This window comes from Ustilago hordei (assembly GCF_900519145.1).
Source record: "Ustilago hordei strain Uho2 genome assembly, contig: UHO2_contig_14, whole genome shotgun sequence".
NCBI lineage: Eukaryota > Fungi > Basidiomycota > Ustilaginomycetes > Ustilaginales > Ustilaginaceae > Ustilago > Ustilago hordei.
The window spans coordinates 28457-45181 of NW_024545255.1; the positions used below are offsets into that span (position 1 = coordinate 28457).

General features: G+C 54.2%; 4 protein-coding genes across 4 annotated transcripts; 2 read left to right on the forward strand and 2 right to left on the reverse strand.

Moving 5' to 3' along the window:
- Window positions 1–973: 973 nt before the first annotated feature.
- Window positions 974–7097, forward strand: UHO2_05491 (uncharacterized protein; the record flags this gene model as incomplete). The annotated part of the gene is made up of 2 exons (XM_041554662.1): window positions 974–1056; window positions 1199–7097. 2 exons carry the CDS (start codon window positions 974–976, stop codon window positions 7095–7097), a joined length of 5982 nt encoding a protein of 1993 aa, XP_041410596.1.
- Window positions 7098–7215: 118 nt separating this feature from the next.
- On the reverse strand, window positions 7216–11421 carry UHO2_05492 (uncharacterized protein; the record flags this gene model as incomplete). Its single annotated transcript, XM_041554663.1, has 1 exon — window positions 7216–11421. The coding sequence occupies one exon, from the start codon at window positions 11419–11421 to the stop codon at window positions 7216–7218; it is 4206 nt and encodes a 1401-aa protein (XP_041410597.1).
- Window positions 11422–12339: 918 nt separating this feature from the next.
- Window positions 12340–13419, forward strand: UHO2_05493 (uncharacterized protein; the record flags this gene model as incomplete). Its single annotated transcript, XM_041554664.1, has 2 exons — window positions 12340–12494; window positions 12627–13419. 2 exons carry the CDS (start codon window positions 12340–12342, stop codon window positions 13417–13419), a joined length of 948 nt encoding a protein of 315 aa, XP_041410598.1.
- A 206-nt stretch (window positions 13420–13625) lies between these two features.
- On the reverse strand, window positions 13626–16007 carry UHO2_05494 (uncharacterized protein; the record flags this gene model as incomplete). Its single annotated transcript, XM_041554665.1, has 1 exon — window positions 13626–16007. One exon carries the CDS (start codon window positions 16005–16007, stop codon window positions 13626–13628), a length of 2382 nt encoding a protein of 793 aa, XP_041410599.1.
- Between the last annotated feature and the right edge of the window lie 718 nt (window positions 16008–16725).

Below are 16725 nucleotides of genomic sequence, written 5' to 3' on the forward strand. Positions count from 1 at the left end.
CCAAGTTACATTGCAAGTTTCATTGTAGTCAAAAGCCCACAAGGTCAGGAATGGAGTGGTGTCACTATTTGGGAGCATGCTCCATAAACTGTCCCACAATAAAAAAAAATTGGCTCTTCTTCATAGCACAATTTTTTTAGTCAATGTCAATATCAATTCCACAGTCTTGGAGAGAAGAAGCAGTGCTTTCAGACAATATCAGACAGTGTGGCAATACAACTTATAGCTATTGAGCATTAGAGTGATGTATGGTGACATGTAAAATCTTGGGACAGTTTATGCACATACTGTATATCAAGCTGAGGACACTAGGCTCTCACCACATTCTTTAGTCAATTGAGTATACATGTTTCTGCCCTAAAGTAGTAGTGACATCATGCTCGGACTCTCCCTGATTGCCAGTTATCGGGACCAAAACTTCTTCACTTCTATTAATGTTGTGTGAGTCGGAAGTGGAGCTTGAAAGGAGATATATATATATATATATATATTGTTTGAATTTGTGTTACGTCGTCTACAAGTACCATTGAAAGGAAAAGCTCAGGTCACATCGCGATCTCGGAAGAAGGACAAAAAAAAAAAAAAAAAAAAAAAAAAAAAGGTTCAGAGATCTCTCTCATCAAAGTGTCCATATCCCAACCAACAGCAGCTTTCGACATCATCGCAGGTCCTCCCACCTTCACTCAGGCTTCACCCACGATCCGCCGCTTCCACACCGGCAGTCCTGAACGCAAGGGTCGAGTCTTCTGCTGCACCTGACTGGGCGTTTTTGTCTCGAGCTAAACCAACGTCAACCTAATCCGTGGTCACAGCTCCTCGACGCGACTCGAATGAGGCCTTCAAACGACGGGCGACGACCATACATTCGAACGCAATGAGCCCGTAGGCGGCGGAAGTCAGCAACAGCTTCGTCAACAGCCAACTCGTCCACGCGCTGATTCTCTGGCTTCGTCAGCCTGGCAGCACTTGCACAATGATGCTCTCGCTCGACGACAGCCAAGACGCTTTCGTTCTCGATTGCGTTGCGAACTGGGATGGTAAGGGCGCGTCGCAACTGTAAGTTTCTCTTCCTCTTTTCAACAACGAAGCATCAGATGCAAGCTACCCTCCTCATCCTACCATGTGCCGCCCTCCAATTTGACATCCAGCTGACCTCCCGACAACGCTCGCACTTCAATCCTTTCTCCCCTGATTTCAGTCAAAGCACCCTTCTTACTGCAGTTTCCTCCTCGCAAGCTCATGAGCGAGACTCACACCTCTTGGCCCTCCTCCTCGTCATCCTCCGTGTCGACTGCCTCTCCTCACAGGCACCAGAAGCCTTTGCATCACTGCTCTTGAAGCATGTCAGCGAACAAGTCCAGGATCCTGAGGCAAACGAGTCTTTATCCGATGCACTTCTCGATTCGATATGGAGCATCGACGTCGAACTTGATGCACGCAACGACCTAGTATCAACTCAAACATCGACAGCCGACTCAACTTCAATAGCTCTGCGCACCGAGGTCTCGATACCTCTAGTTGTCGCACGCCAGCGACTTGCGAACCTCGTCAATGACCTCGTTTCAGCTTCCATACTTACAGAGGAACAAGTAGGCGAACGTCTGGACCAGAATCTCCTTGCTCTCATCGGCCTCATCCCAAATGAGGTTTACTTCAACAAACGTTCGATTCAGCTTCGCACAGCCCGTCTTTTCAAACAGCAAAAGTTCAATCTGCTTCGTGAAGAGAACGAAGGCTACACTGCCCTCATCACAGAAGTCGTCACCAACCTTGGTCCTTCCATTGTTCCTGTTCGATGCCGCGAGCAGAGTCCAGGCGTTGCTTCGGATCAGCATCTTTCTTCATTGCCCTCCATCTTTGCAGATGATTCGGTTGCCGTCATCGAACAAGAGCCCCCTACAGTTCGCAATCACAGAGCGGCACGCGTCATGAACAATGTTCAGGCTCTCATCGGCTACTTTGATCTCGACGCCAACCGAGTTCTCGACGTCATTCTCGATCTCTTCGCTACCCAAGTCATGCGCCACTACCCATTCTTTCTTGCTTTGTTAGCACAATCGCCCTGGGCGAACGCAGAGCCATCGTTAACACGGCCATCCTCCTCATCGGATGCCAACACTGCAGATCAATTTGCCGGTGTTGATCTCGATTTATCGCTCGACACAGGTGACCGCATTTGCGCCCAGCTGCTCGGCTTCAAGTTCGCTCACTACTGCCACCCTGAGACCAAAGAATCCACACCCGACGAGCTCTACATCCTTGCAGCGCTGCTCATCAACGTTGGACTCGTCCGCTTTGTCGACCTCTACCCGCACCTTTCTCCTGGTGACGATGGCATGAACAAGCTACAAACCAAGCACCGTCAAGCCATGGCTGCCAAAGTCTCCAGCGCTCGAGCCAACGCCCTTTCAATGGCTGCACCTCTGACGGACGAATCGGACCCTTCTTCAGCACGCAAAGAAACGGACAAAGCTGCCAAGGAAGCCCCCGCCAAAGAATTGCCACTCCAGATTGTAGGCCTTTTGCGCTTCATGCTTGCACTCGGTGATCTACGCCACTCTCTTGTTGTGCTCACCCGCTACCCATGGCTTTGCTCCGCCTTCAACGAGATCGCCGATCCATACATCAGATTGCTCAACCTCATCGTGCAACCTGCGTATGAAGAAATCTCCTTCTCGCGGATGAACCCGCCCTGCGCCAGTCCTACCATCACCTCGCCCCGACCACGTTGGGACGCAAAGCTACAATCTGCTCTACCGCCTGCCGTCAAGAACCTTGTCCTCACACGTAAAGTGCCCGAGCCTGCCCCGTCTATCAACTGCCAGCACATCTTCTTCTATTCAGACTGGTCCAAGTCTCTTCCAACATGTCGAAGCCTTGACGACGTCCTCCGCATCTTTCTTCCGCTTCTCAAAGTCCTTGGCGTCTGTCTCTGGAGAGACGCGGCACTGTTGCAGAAGGTCTGCCGATTGACAAAGGTTGGTTTTCGCTTAGCCAGCGTCGCAGCTGCCTCCCAGCCGGCCGCTGAGGACGCTTTCCACGACCTCGATGAGCCTGCCGAAGATGTCGAAAGCCAGACCTGGTTTGACATCTTACGCTTTCACCTCTTGCCAGCTCTCTCGCTTTCGCCGTCCAACTCGGGCATTGTGGACGAGATCTGGATGTTGGTCCGCAACCTGCCGTACCAGAAGCGCTTCGCCTTGTACGGACAATGGAAGAACGATCTCTACCAGCTACCGGAGCTTCGTGCCGCCCAAGCCGCAACCGAAAAGGAAGCAAAGGGCATCCTAAAGAGGATTAGCAAAGACAACATCAAGCAATCCGGACGCAATCTGGCAAAGGCATCGCACTCCAACCCGACCATCTTCTTCACAGTAGCTCTCAACCAGGTGCAGGCGTATGACAATCTCATCCAGCCTTTGGTCGAGTCGGCCAAGTACCTCTCACAATTCGAGTACGACATCTTCTCGTTCAACCTCGTAGACGCACTCAGCAATCCGGAAAAGGAGCGAACCAAGCAGGATGGAACCAACATCAGTCTGTGGCTCAAAAGCCTGGCCGCCTTCTGCGGCACCCTCTTTCGTCGCTATGCCATGATGGACTGCACGCCCATCCTGCAGTACCTCGTCAACCAGCTCAAAGCCAACAACTCGAAGGATCTCGTCATCATGTCCGAGCTCATCACAAAGATGTCCGGCATTGAACCTTTGGCCAACCTTGCCGATGCTCAGATCGCTGCGCTCACCGGTGGCCGCAGTTTGCACATGGAAGCAATGATGGCAGCCAACGCGCTCACAGGAAGCAAAGAGCGTCTCGCCTACCGTAGATCTGGTCAGCGTTTGCTTCACGCGCTTGTAGAAAGCAAGCTGTCTGTACCCTTGCTCATCCTAGTCGCTCAGCAACGACAGGCCTGCATCCACCTTGTGCCAGAGAGCGAGGCACACCTCAAGTATCTCGGCAACCTTTACGATTCATGCCAAGAAGTGCTTCTCCAGTATGTAGAGTTCCTCTTCAACCATCTCGAAACGGCCGACTACGCCTCTTTGGTGCCTTCACTTCAACATCTCTGCCTACGCTTTGGCGTCGAGCCTGCTATGGCCTTCTACATTGCCAGGCCCAAGCTCGTTCACAGCATGAAGCAGGTAGAAGCAGCAGAAGCAGCAGAGCGGCTTCGTGCCGAGCTCACAGCAGGTCGTGCCAAATCAAAGGCTTCAACCGAGGGCAGCGAGTCAAAGAAAGACGGTGCGGAAGATGGGGCAAAGCCGAATGGTGGCGACGACGACGTCGATATGGAGGATGCACAGCTTGCAGAAATCAAAAGTGAGGAGAACATGGCAACAGATGACGCTGACAGCAAGGAAGCAAGCGTCGAAGTTGCTGGTGCCGTCAATGGTGTCCACGAAGGGGCAGATTCGTTGAAGGCCGCAGGGCCATGGCACCGTGGCTTGCTCGATGCGATCGAGGCCGCCAAGGACATGCTGCCTGAAGTCGCGCATTCTTCTCTCGGCGTTCCTTTCTACGTGACCTTCTGGCAACTCAGCTTGGCCGACATTAGCGTGCCAATTGAGCGATATCAGCAAGAAATCAAACGACTCAATGCGCTCATCCGCGAAACTGCGCCGGAGGATCAACGCAAGCGGCTCCAGGATAACGTGGCTCAGCTCAATGTAGAGATGAAAGATCAGATGAAGTCGCACGAGGTCACGCGCAAGCGACTCGTTGTAGAGAAAGATCACTGGTTTGCCAACAGTGCCGACCGAAGTACAATCGTGCAGCAGTTGATCCAATTCTGCTTGTTCCCTCGAGCCCTTCTCTCACCAACCGACGCCATCCTTGCCGGCAAATTCATCCGGACTGCTCACAACCTTGGTACACGCAACTTTTCGAGTTTGACCGCATACGACAAGATCTTCGTTGATCACATCGCTGCAGTGATCTTTTCATCAACAGAGAATGAAGCGCGCAACTACTCGAGATTCATGTACACCATCCTCGCAGATCTAAGTCCATGGCATCGTCAAGCCGAGACGTACGCGAAGGAGGCAATCGGCCAGAAGCTGCCGGGATTCCAGATGCGATGGCAAGATCGCCATGGTGGCGAGGAGATTCCGCAAGGCGACCTCTTGACATGGGATCAGTTCCGACTCATCTTTTGCAAGTGGCAAGACTGTCTCCAGCGTGCATTCAAGGCATGCCTCTCATCCAAGGAGTACATGCGCATTCGTAACACGATCATTGTGATGACGCGCATCTCGCCGTTCTACCCTTTGATTGATACGCACGGTGCCGAGATCAGCGCCGTTGTGGGATCACTAGCTGCGAACGAGCAGCGCGGAGATCTCAAGATCCTCGCCCAAGGCCTACTCGCAACTTTGAAAGCTCGCAAGAAATCTTGGATACCGATGCACCAGGCCCGTAAGGTCGCCAATCCGCCGGCGAGCCAGACCGCCACAAAAGATTCTGCTTCTGGAGGGGAAGCAGAGAAAACAATCGCTGATGTCTTGGGTGGCAAGAAAGAACCTCAGGAGGTGAGAGACAAAGAAAAACGACCGGAGCCTGCAATTGCCACGAATACTGGAGACGCGAAGAGCGAAGCTGATTCGAAGACCGGTCCTGCGGCACCTTCAACGAATGGCAGCAAAGGAGACAAACCATCAGACAAGACTTCGACCTCTGCACCTTCCGGACCCCGTGCCTCAGTCCCTCCGACAGGGTCGAGCTCGCGGGGAGGCAATGCTACAAAATTGCCCCCCAACGCCAACCTTCCCTCTCGTCCTGGCCTTCCATCGCAGAAGGGTCCTCCGACCGAGCCCAAGGATCGCCGAACTGGACCCGCCAGTAGCACGTCAGGCAACGACAATCGTCGCACAGATGATCGAAACAACACTAGAGTGGACGAGCGTGCAACATCAGACCGTAGCCAGGCCGCACCGCCATCTGGACCCCGAGGTGATGCGCAACGTGAGAACGGGCTTCCCACTCGCCCGAGTCGAGATTCTGTATCAGTCAGCGATCATAATCGCGGAACAAATGGAGATCGACGCACTCCCGCGCAGAGCACCCGTGACGCAGCTGATTCGAAAGCTACGGCGCCTCGCCAAGCTGGGTCAGATACCATGATCCCGCCCAGCGGACCTGCCAGCTCAGCACAGGCTGCGCGCAATCGTGCCGAGCGTGACAGGACCGAACGCTCTTCCTCTGCTTCACTTCCCGCCAACAGTGGCAAAGACAAGGACGTGCGAGACCGAGAGCGTGATCGTGATCGCGATCGCAACGAGCGTCCAAGCGACCGGGACAAGACGCGCACTACGGAGCGAGAACGCGAACGCGAGCGAGATCGTGATCGTGACCGACGTGACCGCGATCGGTCAGCTCGAGATCGCGATCGTGAACGAGAGAAGGAGCGCAACCGCGAACGCGAACGAGAACGAGAACGAGAGAAGGAAGTCCGAGACCGAGAACGTGCACGAGATCGAGAAAGAGAACAATTAGGCAACGGACGGGATCGTGATTGCGATCGCGACGACAAGAAGCGAGGCAACAGTGGGAGTGCACAAGTGAGTCGCAATGCTACGCCTGTGCGCGAAGTTGGCGAGACTAGTCGAACAAGTGGCTCCACTACACCACTCGGTCCGCGCCGTGATCGTGAAGCACAACAACATCTTCGTGAACGGGATTCTGCTGCTGCCACGCCAACTTCAGCTCGATCCACTCCTGGTGTTGGCGCCGGTGGGGGAAACGAAGAAATTAGTATCCGCGGAGGCGCAGAGCAACAGAGGAAGCGCACCCTGGTCGATCGTCTTGGCGGATCCTCAGCTGCTTCTCCGGGCGGCGCATCGCCAGGTGGTCGTGCCAATGGCGCTGAAGCCACGGCTGCAGCAGCCTGGGAGACTGAAGATTCAGCAAAGCGAATCAAGATCGATCGCAACCAAAAGTACGCACCTGCCGGTCCTCCTATCTCAGCCATTCCCGAGGGACCAAGGTCAGACAGGAGGCAGCAGCAACCCTCATCGTCACGCAACTCATTCGGCGGAGGTCGCCGTGATGGCAGAGATCAACGTCGAGACCGTTCCGCTCGTCGAGCTGGTAACGAATAACTTATCTCATACACATACATCAGGAAGCATCTCATCGTTATACTAAATCACAAAACAGGTATTGCAAACCAACTCATCAATTTTGTTTGTCTGACTGAAAGAGTAAGTTCCGATTCAATCACAGAAGGCCGTGCTTGGTCAAGGCAGCTCTGTACGTCTCCGTTTCAGCTTGCTCGATTGATAGATCGCGTTTGAGTCGCTTGTTCTCGACCATCAGCTGATGCTGATCTGCCTTTGTCCGTTTGAGCTCCCTCCTGAGGATGACCAGTTCCTCGCTCTCTGGCGTCTGTGTATGGTCGTAAAGCATATCAAGCTCTTCGTTGAATGCTTTGTGGATCTCGGTGTTCTCTAGCCGACCATCCGCTTCGAGCGTTGTCAGAAGCTCGCACTTGCGCTTTAGAGCTGAGACTTGAATCTCCAGCTTTTCCTTCTCCTTCAACAAGGACGCATGTACTTCAGCTTGCGAAGGATCGGACGAAGATTTGGATGTCTGAGCCGCCGCTAGGGCGGAGGAGACGTTGGTCAGATCATGCATGATTCGATTGTGCATGCGAATCGTCGAGATCCACTTTGCATCCACATCTGTGAAGAGGAACTCGAGCTTCTTGAGCCTTGAATGTATGTTGTCTACTTCAGCGCTGATGGAGGCAGTCCTGTTGAAGTCCATCTCTTTCAGCACGGAGTCGTCACCACGTCGCTTCCGTGGCGTCTGGGCTTCATTTTCGATAGCGGTCATGCTGCTCTGCAAGATCTCGACATCGCATCGAAGGAGGTTCATCTCTTCTTTAACAAGACGAAGTCCTTGCTCCATGGCCTCATTCCTGCGTCGTGCCTCCTGCGACTTGGACGTTGTGGATGATGTGCGGGCTTGCGTTACAGGCGCAGGCGCTTTCGTCGACGCTATTCCCTCGACCAGCTCAACGCCATTAGCGGTACCATCGCCGTGACCTCGTTCCGTTGACGTCTCGCTCTCTGAAATAGAAGGTCTTTCTTTGGCCTCGTCGGCTGAAAGGCGAGCCATAGGTATAAGCCGAGGTAGCGCTCCTGTCGGACGACTGACAAAGGTGACATCATCTCGACCCAAGGACGGCCGCTTACTCAGTGGCCCTTCGCGAAGCGCATCTGTGTTTGGCACTTCGGCATCGCTTGTCGAGAGCGGTCGTTTTGTGCCCGACACACGCCGCTGCGTAGGTGCTGAGCCCGCAGTGCCATAGACACCGATGCTGGAGGCGGGTCTGGGCCTAACGGGCGTGGCCACGGCATCATTCTGCTCATTGTCGCTGTCTCGGCCAGAGCTCGGCACAGGCTTCCGCCGAATGTTGAGTGGAGTGGTAGGTCCGTTGGCAAGCCAGGAAGGTGATGGCGCTTCGATACGTGCATTCGAAATGGGCGCAGGGCTTGGACTTGCTTGTTCTCTGGGACCCGTGGGCCTCCGACCAGCGGAGCTCGGCGTCCTGCAAAGATCAACAGATTCAGCCCTCTGGCGTTGCTGATATGGCAGCTGTGCTTTCGATGGTGACCAGCTCGGGGTTGTGGGTGCTGCACTCTCGGTTCTTGCCCTGACATGACCTCCGGCGGCGCGGCCTCCAACCAGCGTGCTTGTCCCAACTTTGCGTGGAGTTGTTGAAGTGGATGCGCCAGCCGATGTTGAGAGGAGTGAGACCGGATCGGGCGTAAGAGCTCGAGCTCGGCGAAGGACGCCGTCCTCATTCTCATCGGCGCTGTCAGCATCACAGCGGCTTGCAGCACTGGAGGGCGGCCCAACAGAAGAAGATCTATGCCTGCTAAAGCGCCTGAACGACTTAGGCGAGTCGGCGGCTCGAGACATGGCCTCGAACGCTCCGCTGCGACTGCTGATGCTGGTCCCTGCGGTGGACATGGTCATGCCACGACTGCTGATGGATGCCGCGTTGCTGCTGAAGGTGCTTTTGGAGGCATTGCTGTTGCTGCGACGAGCAGGAGAGCCAAAGACATCGAGATTGGAGATGCCGGCACTCGAGATGCTGGAAGCGGCACCACTGGCTCCGAAGAGGAGCGAACGTCCAAAGTTTTCGAAGCCTGCGGCCGCTTTGGCTCGCTGTCGAAAACCTGACCCAGAAGGCGTTCCGGGTTGACTGAGAGCGTAGTTGCGAAGCGAGCTGCCAAAACGCTTATCGACTTCATCCGAGAGCTGAACAATATGCTCACCGAGATCGGCAGATGACAGTTGGTGCTCTTGGCCGAGCAACTCTCCGCCATGTACATCCTTTGTACGCACCTGAGCAGCGAATTCCTCCTCCATCTCGTCTACTGCAATGATGTCAAGAATGGCATGAGGATGAGCCAAATCGTTATGGCCAAGAGGTGGTACATCCGTAACGCCATTCTGGTTAAGTGACACTGCTACTGGTGTTTTGTGAGTCTCGCCAGCATAGCTCTGTCGTGTGTGCAGATGGAAGTAAATGATCTTGCGAGCATCCTGTAGGCTCGAGTTTGTCTGAGACATGCCGAGCAAAGCATCTTCAGAGTTGATTCTGCGGCGAGAGGCGGGCAAGATCTTGTACCTTACTTCGCACCGGCTCCTTTTGGACATGAAGAGCGCCTTTGCCCTCCACACACTCTCGAGGAAGCGCATCTTTTCGAGCTTGGCTGAGAGGTCGGCATCGAGAGCACCAGAGCCCATCTGAACGCGAGAAGCATGCGTGGAGGTCGTGGACGAGGATGCGTCTACGGCCACATATTGGCGCAAGGGTCGGCCTGTCCATCTGTCACCAGAAACATGGTTAGGTTGGCGAAGAAGGGTGAGTTGCAGATCGGTCCCTCCGAGATCCTGAGCGTCAACGTCCATGATACTAATAGAGCCGCGGAAGGAAAGTTCTGAGCGTTTGCTAGATGGAAGCAAGGCGCCGTGCGAGCTCTTTTCGGTAAACGTCTTCATCTGAGAAGTCAGACGACTAATGTCGTCGAGACCGACCGTTTTACGAGCGCTGGTAGAAGCGTTGGCGCGTTTGACGATGGCAATGCGATCATCGAAGAGGAAGAGAGTACAGTGAATAGGTCTGAGACCCGAGAACGAAGCGGCGATGCCAGAGGAAGCTGTGGATGCATCAAGAGGAAAGTCATCGACGTCGATACAGTCGATGAATCTGCGATGGGCACTGATGAGTTCGGCTGGAAAGGAGTCGACGTTGCGACTGAAGCTCCAGAGTACGGCGGCTCTCCTGGTCTTTTCATCTGCTTCGCAGCTCGCGATGCGACTGATGAGGGTGATGACTTGCTCAAGACGGGTACGAAGCGGGTCGCGAGACTCTACATGTGCCAGGATAGCATCGATGAGGAGCTTGTAGCGCGGAATACGTTGTATGGGCTCCATGAGAAGGTCGCGAAGACCCGTGTTGCCGATGCCAGTGACCGAATACTTTGCGCGATCAGCAAATTCGCAGAAAGCACGATGCTTTGCAAGCGTCTGTTCGATATGCTTAGCCTTTTCAAAGTTGGCAAAGTACTCGGTGTAGCATGAGAAGCAGGACATGTGGTTGTAGAGCACGTCACCAAGACCGGCACGAAGGACGTCTTGACCTTGCGAAGCGAGGCGTTCCAGGTCATTGAGGAAGGCACGGTTCGCACCGGCAATTTCTCCGATGTTGCCAAAAAGTCGCTGAGCCTCGTAGAGTGGGATGATGGCGGTGTCGCGATCCTTTGCGAGTGTACGGAGGGGGATTGCGTACTTTTGATGAAGGACATCGATGCGTCTCACATAGCTACGCTCTGTGTCGATGAGCTCCTGAACACGACCGAAAAGGCGGGCCGGGTCAATCTCGGACGCTTTACTGGCTGTGGGTAGCTTGTGTGCTGTGGAAGGTGACGAGGAGGCAGCCAAGGAAGAGGAGACGGCTGTGATGCTGGAGCCACTTGAAGAACTGGGCACAGCCTGAGCGTCATCGGAAGAGCGGACATCACCGAACGTGTCTGAGTCATAGTCTTGTACTGGATCACCAAGCCACGCTGTGAAGGCAGAAGCGATGACAGACGTGGGAAGAGCGTTTGAGGAAGAGGAGAAGGGGGTTGCTTGATCCGAGACTACGTCAAAGTAGAAAGCGCGGGAAAGGCTGTCGCTGACTATCGAGCTGATGAAGTCATGCTCGGAAAAGGCAAGCGATGCATTGTATGCTGCATCGGTCAGCGGAAGACCATCGAGGCGTCTTGGAGTGCTGGTCGAGCAAGTGTTGGACTGATGTAAAGGGCGAACCGGAGAGGAGGGTTCACGGGCGAGATTCGCTAAGATGCTGTGTCCTGCGCCTATGCCAGCGAACGGCGATCTCGGCAAGTTGCGGGGTGGCGCCATTGCTGGCTTTCTGAACAACGTTACCGTGGTGCTGAGGAGTTGTTACAAACCTCAAGGTGTATAATGATTCAATTACTAGTTGCTGCTTATCAGCTTGTGTGTCGTTTGGCGCCGGGAAGTCATGCTGTGCCGGGTGAAGGATGTTAGGGCCGATGCTGCTGCCGAACTGAAACGAAGCTGTCGATGCTGATGATCATGACGTGAAGGTCAAGGTGATGGAGACAAGTGACACGCAGTTGCCAAACAACTCGCACAAAGCGCAAATCCCCCCTACCAAAAAGCGGAACTCGGCAAAGCAAAACAAGCAACACACCCTTCAGGCGCGTATTCGAGCTTGCAACGCGTGAGAAGTTCACATGACCGTGGACCAATTTTCATCGAAATGTTAGGCTTTTTGGTGCAACATCTTTGACAGGCCTAAATCGACTTATGGAATGTTCCACAGCGGTTGCAAGTTGGAAGTTGGCTTCTGAGCAGCGGGAAAACATAGTTTATTCGACTCTGTGTCCAAGCTCAAGCGACGTGGAACAGAGAGAGAGAGAGAGAGAGAGACACACACACACACAACACAGCCTTGACGTGAGTTTCGCTTTCTTCTCAAAATTGGTCCGCGCACAGGTCTAGAAGCCAGGGTCGCGCGCTGAGCGCACAGACAGTTGAGTGGCGTGCGCAGACAATACAGCTCAGCTTGAGTCAAGTGTTGAACCCTGGCGCCATCTTCAGGCTGTGCCACCATCCCAATCCCGACCATTTCTCCACCATCCCAATCCCGACCATTTCTCCCACTCCTCCATCATACACACTCGCATCTCACGCCAACACCTTCTTCCTCCAACCAGCCCAAATCCTTGCCGCCCATCTGCAAGGCTCGTACACCTTTGACACCCGTCGATCGTTGCCACACACTTGTTCATCACGATGGCTGATCTCAACCAGAGCGTCGTCGACCCCGTCGCTAACGATGCACAGGTCGCCAAACCCCAGGAGGACGAAAAGAAGGTCTTTGCAGGGAACCTTGCTTTTGCCACCACCGAAGACGAGCTCAAGACCCTCTTCTCCGAAGCTGGTAATGTGTAAGTAGTGAACCTACGTCTATGCGGCTTACTGGCTTAATTGCTCAGCTTCAGATCCGTTACTGACATTCTTTCATCACTCCGTCTCATCGCGGCATTGCATCCCTTTCCAACCAACTCCGACTTGCGCAGCACACACGCTCAAATCGTCACTCGCGGCACTCGTTCTCTCGGCTACGGTTTCGTCACCTTTTCCACCGAGGCGGAAGCACAGACTGCCATTCAGCTCCTTAACAAGCGCGATGTCGGCGGTCGCGAGATCAGCGTAGAGTCCGCAAAGCCCCAGGCTGTTGCCGACGCAGAGAAGCAAAAGTCACGCAGAAGCCGTCAGAAGTCCAAGGCTAAGGAGTCTTCTCGTGCGCCACGCCGCGCCCGTGCGGATGAGGGTGAGGAGGGAGCTGCTGAGGAGGAGGCTGCAAAGGCTGCCACCAATGGCGATGACACAGAGCAGGCAAATCCTACCAAGCCCAGCAAGTCGGCTAAGCGTAGACAGAAGAAGAAGGCTGCTGCTGCCGCTGCCAAAGGAGAATCCACCACCGCCCAAGTCAAGACCGAGTCCGGTGAGGCCGAGCCCCGCGCACCTCGTGTCAAGCGTCAGCCCAAGGTTAAGCCCCAAGGCGAACCCTCGCCGACCCTTGTCTTTGTTGCCAACCTCGCTTTTTCCACTACCGACGACTCGCTCAAGGCTGCCTTCTCCGGATTCAAGGTCAAGTCGGCTCACGTTGTCAAGCGCCGCAGCAGTGACCGCTCCAAGGGCTTCGGTTTCGTCGATTTTGAGGACAACGCCGAGCAGCAGCGCGCCGTTGCTTCCGCACAGGGCAAGCAGATTGATGGCCGTGAGGTCACTCTCCAGGTTGCCGTTCGGAACGACCAGTCTGAAAAGACCGAAGACGAGGCTGCTCAGCCCACTCAGGCGACCGCCTAATCGCTATCACTAGCCGGCTCAATGGCGTAGCAGTTCTCACCTCTTACCAAAGCGTCTTGCATGCAGTGGATAAGCAATTAGCTATCTTTGCAGGATTTCTGTAGGCACAACAAGCCCGTTTAAAAAAAAAAAAAACCCATGTTCTCACGCACATCTAATGAAAAGCATAGTATTCCCATAACGCAAAGAGGAGGACACTGGTGAGATTAGTGGCTGGAGTGCTGCTTTGAAGCATCTGCTCGATTGTGTTGCGTTACCATCTCGATACTTTCTTCGCCGTCCTTGTCCGAGACTGACGCTGATCCGTTGCTCTGAGCTTGTCTGTGAGCGGCTATGCTCGAATGAGACCAATTCAGCTTCGAATGTCTTTGTTTCGGCGCGCGAGGACGGTCGATGCGGCTTTGCAAGCCATCAACAATCTGCTGGCAGATCAGTTCGGCCAGCAAGACTGAAGCGCAGATAGCCAGCGCACCGTCAAGAGCAGCGGTGGAAGGAGCACCGTCAAATACAGTAAACACTACTTGCAGCAGCACCAGTACGCAAGCGAACAAGAATCGCAATGCCATCGCCCATCGGAATGACCGCAGTTTGCGATCACGCGAGCTTTGCATCGTCTTGATGACAATGTCTACCGACAGGTACGCTGCGCTTGCAACGTAGATGTACTTGAACTGGAACAACGATTTGACTGTATACTTATTGATTGAATCTGGGTTGACAACATTGTCGGCGAACTCAAAGAATGATTTGAATGGTAGCACTAGGCTTGGCGCGAATCGCGACGAAAGGGCATTGCTTGCATCGGATGCGTTGGCTTGAGCGACGAGGCTCTGAGCTTGGGCCGAGCCTCCGGCAAGACCAACTACGGATGCTACCATCTTTTGCGCCTGATCAAGTGTGGGAATATTGGCTCCATCATTGCTCTGGATCACCGAGATGATGGCGGAGATGCCGGACAGCATCCCGCTGGTGGAAAGAGGACTGGTACCATCCCCGTCATTATACGGCTGAAACGCCTGCTCTGGGGGCAAGTCTTGCCAAGGTGGCGTGTTCGGCAGGTAGATAGTGGGATTGTTGAAGAACTTTGACATCGCATTCAGAGTGTTTTGGAAGCTGAGGATCTTCTTGAGTCCAATCACCAGCAATGCGGAAGACATGTGCAGCAAAACGTGGATGTACGCCCAGAGTACGATAGTGACTGAGGCACAATTGATCTCACCGGTGGCACGATGGAAGTAGCCACCAAATTGCAGGATGATAATGAGCACACAGCTCACAGCTTGCAGGATAGTGTCACCACTCCAACCACCGCTCTCAATCGCAGCGCCGCCGAGTGCCTCGTTGCGCAGCTTTGCTCCTGGACTGATCCGGTTGAGGGTCTCGGCGATACCGGTGAACCCCTCTCCGAGAATGATAAGGCCAAAGAGCACGAGACGTTCGGGAAGTACACCCTTGCCAAGCGGAGAGAGGACATCACTAAGCTCGTTGAGGATCTGCGCTGCGGCCTCGATCGCTACGCCCAAGATCCACATGACTAGCAGAGGAGCTGTGACTCCGTTCGAACGCGGAAGCAGACGGCTGAGGATCCAAAACAGACCTGAGGCCACGAGTGATGCGATCGAGATGAGATGAGTTCGGACGATGGCAGCCATATCATCATTGCGAGCCACCCGCCTCGCGGTAGTGCGTTGAGAAGGGAGCCGTGATAATTCGTCGTCAGAGTGATAGATATCATCACCTCCAGCTGCGTGCAACAAGGACTGGCCCCGACGCCAGCGAAAGACGTCAAACAGGAGGACCACCGCGTGATCGAGCGCCAATGCCATGCGGGAGGAACCATAGATCAAGGTGAAATTGGTGAAGCTGCTGCGCGAAAACTCGGAAGGTGTGGTCGAGAAAGCGACCCACAGACCCAGCACAGCTGCACGGATGACTCGCTGGCATGAATTGAAGAGGAAGGGCTGGTGACGCATCGTTCGACGATATCGTACGTCAAAGTAGGCTTGACTCCACCATGCCCACCAGATAGCAGTGAAATAGCCGAGGAAGGCGGCAACGTTGCTGAAACGCTCCAGAGACACAGCGTTGCTATAGGTGTTGAGGCAGGCGGCAAACAGCAAGTCGAAAAAAAGGTCGCTGTAACCAGGAGCATGCGATGACTCGTTTGAGCTTAGTAGGAGCATGTCGTGTGACTCGGGTGGGTTGAGTTGGTCGGGATTGCGCGAGCCACCTTGTTCCAATGGGCCACTACGCAGAGCATCGTGAGAATGGCGTGGCAGCAGCGCGATGCTATCACTTTGCTGTTGGCAGTCTTGATGAGGAGAAGATTGCACCTGCTTCTCGAGTGGTTTTGGTGCGTCCCACCCTCCGGGGTGCTCATCCGCTTGAGTCACCTTCGGGCTGGCTTCGGAAGCAGCAATGTTAGGCTCCGAGTCGGTGTACATCCGCTCTTGCGAAGCAGTCAAATCTATAGCCGTGCTCATGTTTACTCGATCAGGACGATACCCTGAAGATGTGGTCGATGGATGGGTGATTCGACTGTTCGGGCCATCTGTGAGCGCAGACGGTGCCATGTTCTCGTCGGTCATGATTGTCGAAGCTTGCAATACGTGAACAGTGCAACGAGGCCGCACAGCCAGATGCCCTCTCTAAGCTGTACACACTTCGACAACGTGGAAGGATAGAGTCTGACGGCAGCTGATCCTTGCAACGAGCGTGTTGGGAAGATGGAGGCCAAGACGCTGGATGACACCTTTCTCCCGGCAATCTCGACCTTCGCTCAGTGTGCGAGTTTCAGCTGTGAAAGTGAGCGAGAGGCCCGCACCTTTTGACGTGCCCGAACTCAACCCACGTTTACTGACTAGCTTCTGCTCGCCTACTTGCCGAAAGTTCGTGCACCAGGCTCCGATAGAAAAAGAAGCTTTCTTTTGTAGTTTCCTCCACTGCTGTATCGGCGTCCCCCCCACCTCGGTGTCCCGCAACTCTGGAACCTTTCCACACCAAATGTGGTGAGTTGAGAAGCTTCCCATTCCCGAGCGGAAAGAAGATCAACAGCATCTTTGTTCGATTTTCCACCTGGCGAAAATAGTTGAAGTAGGTAAAAGCCACACAAAGCGTAGAGATGGTGAAGGTAGTGCTTACGGCCGAGTAAAAGGCTTGAGCATCTGAGCACAGACCACATGTGTCACAACCTACTCAAGACAAATGCTTTGTTATGCTCCACAGTCAATGTGGCTCTCTGCCACTCTTCTTTTGTATATAAAGACTCCTTCTCTCTTTCCTCGCTCTCTCTCTCTCTTACTATCA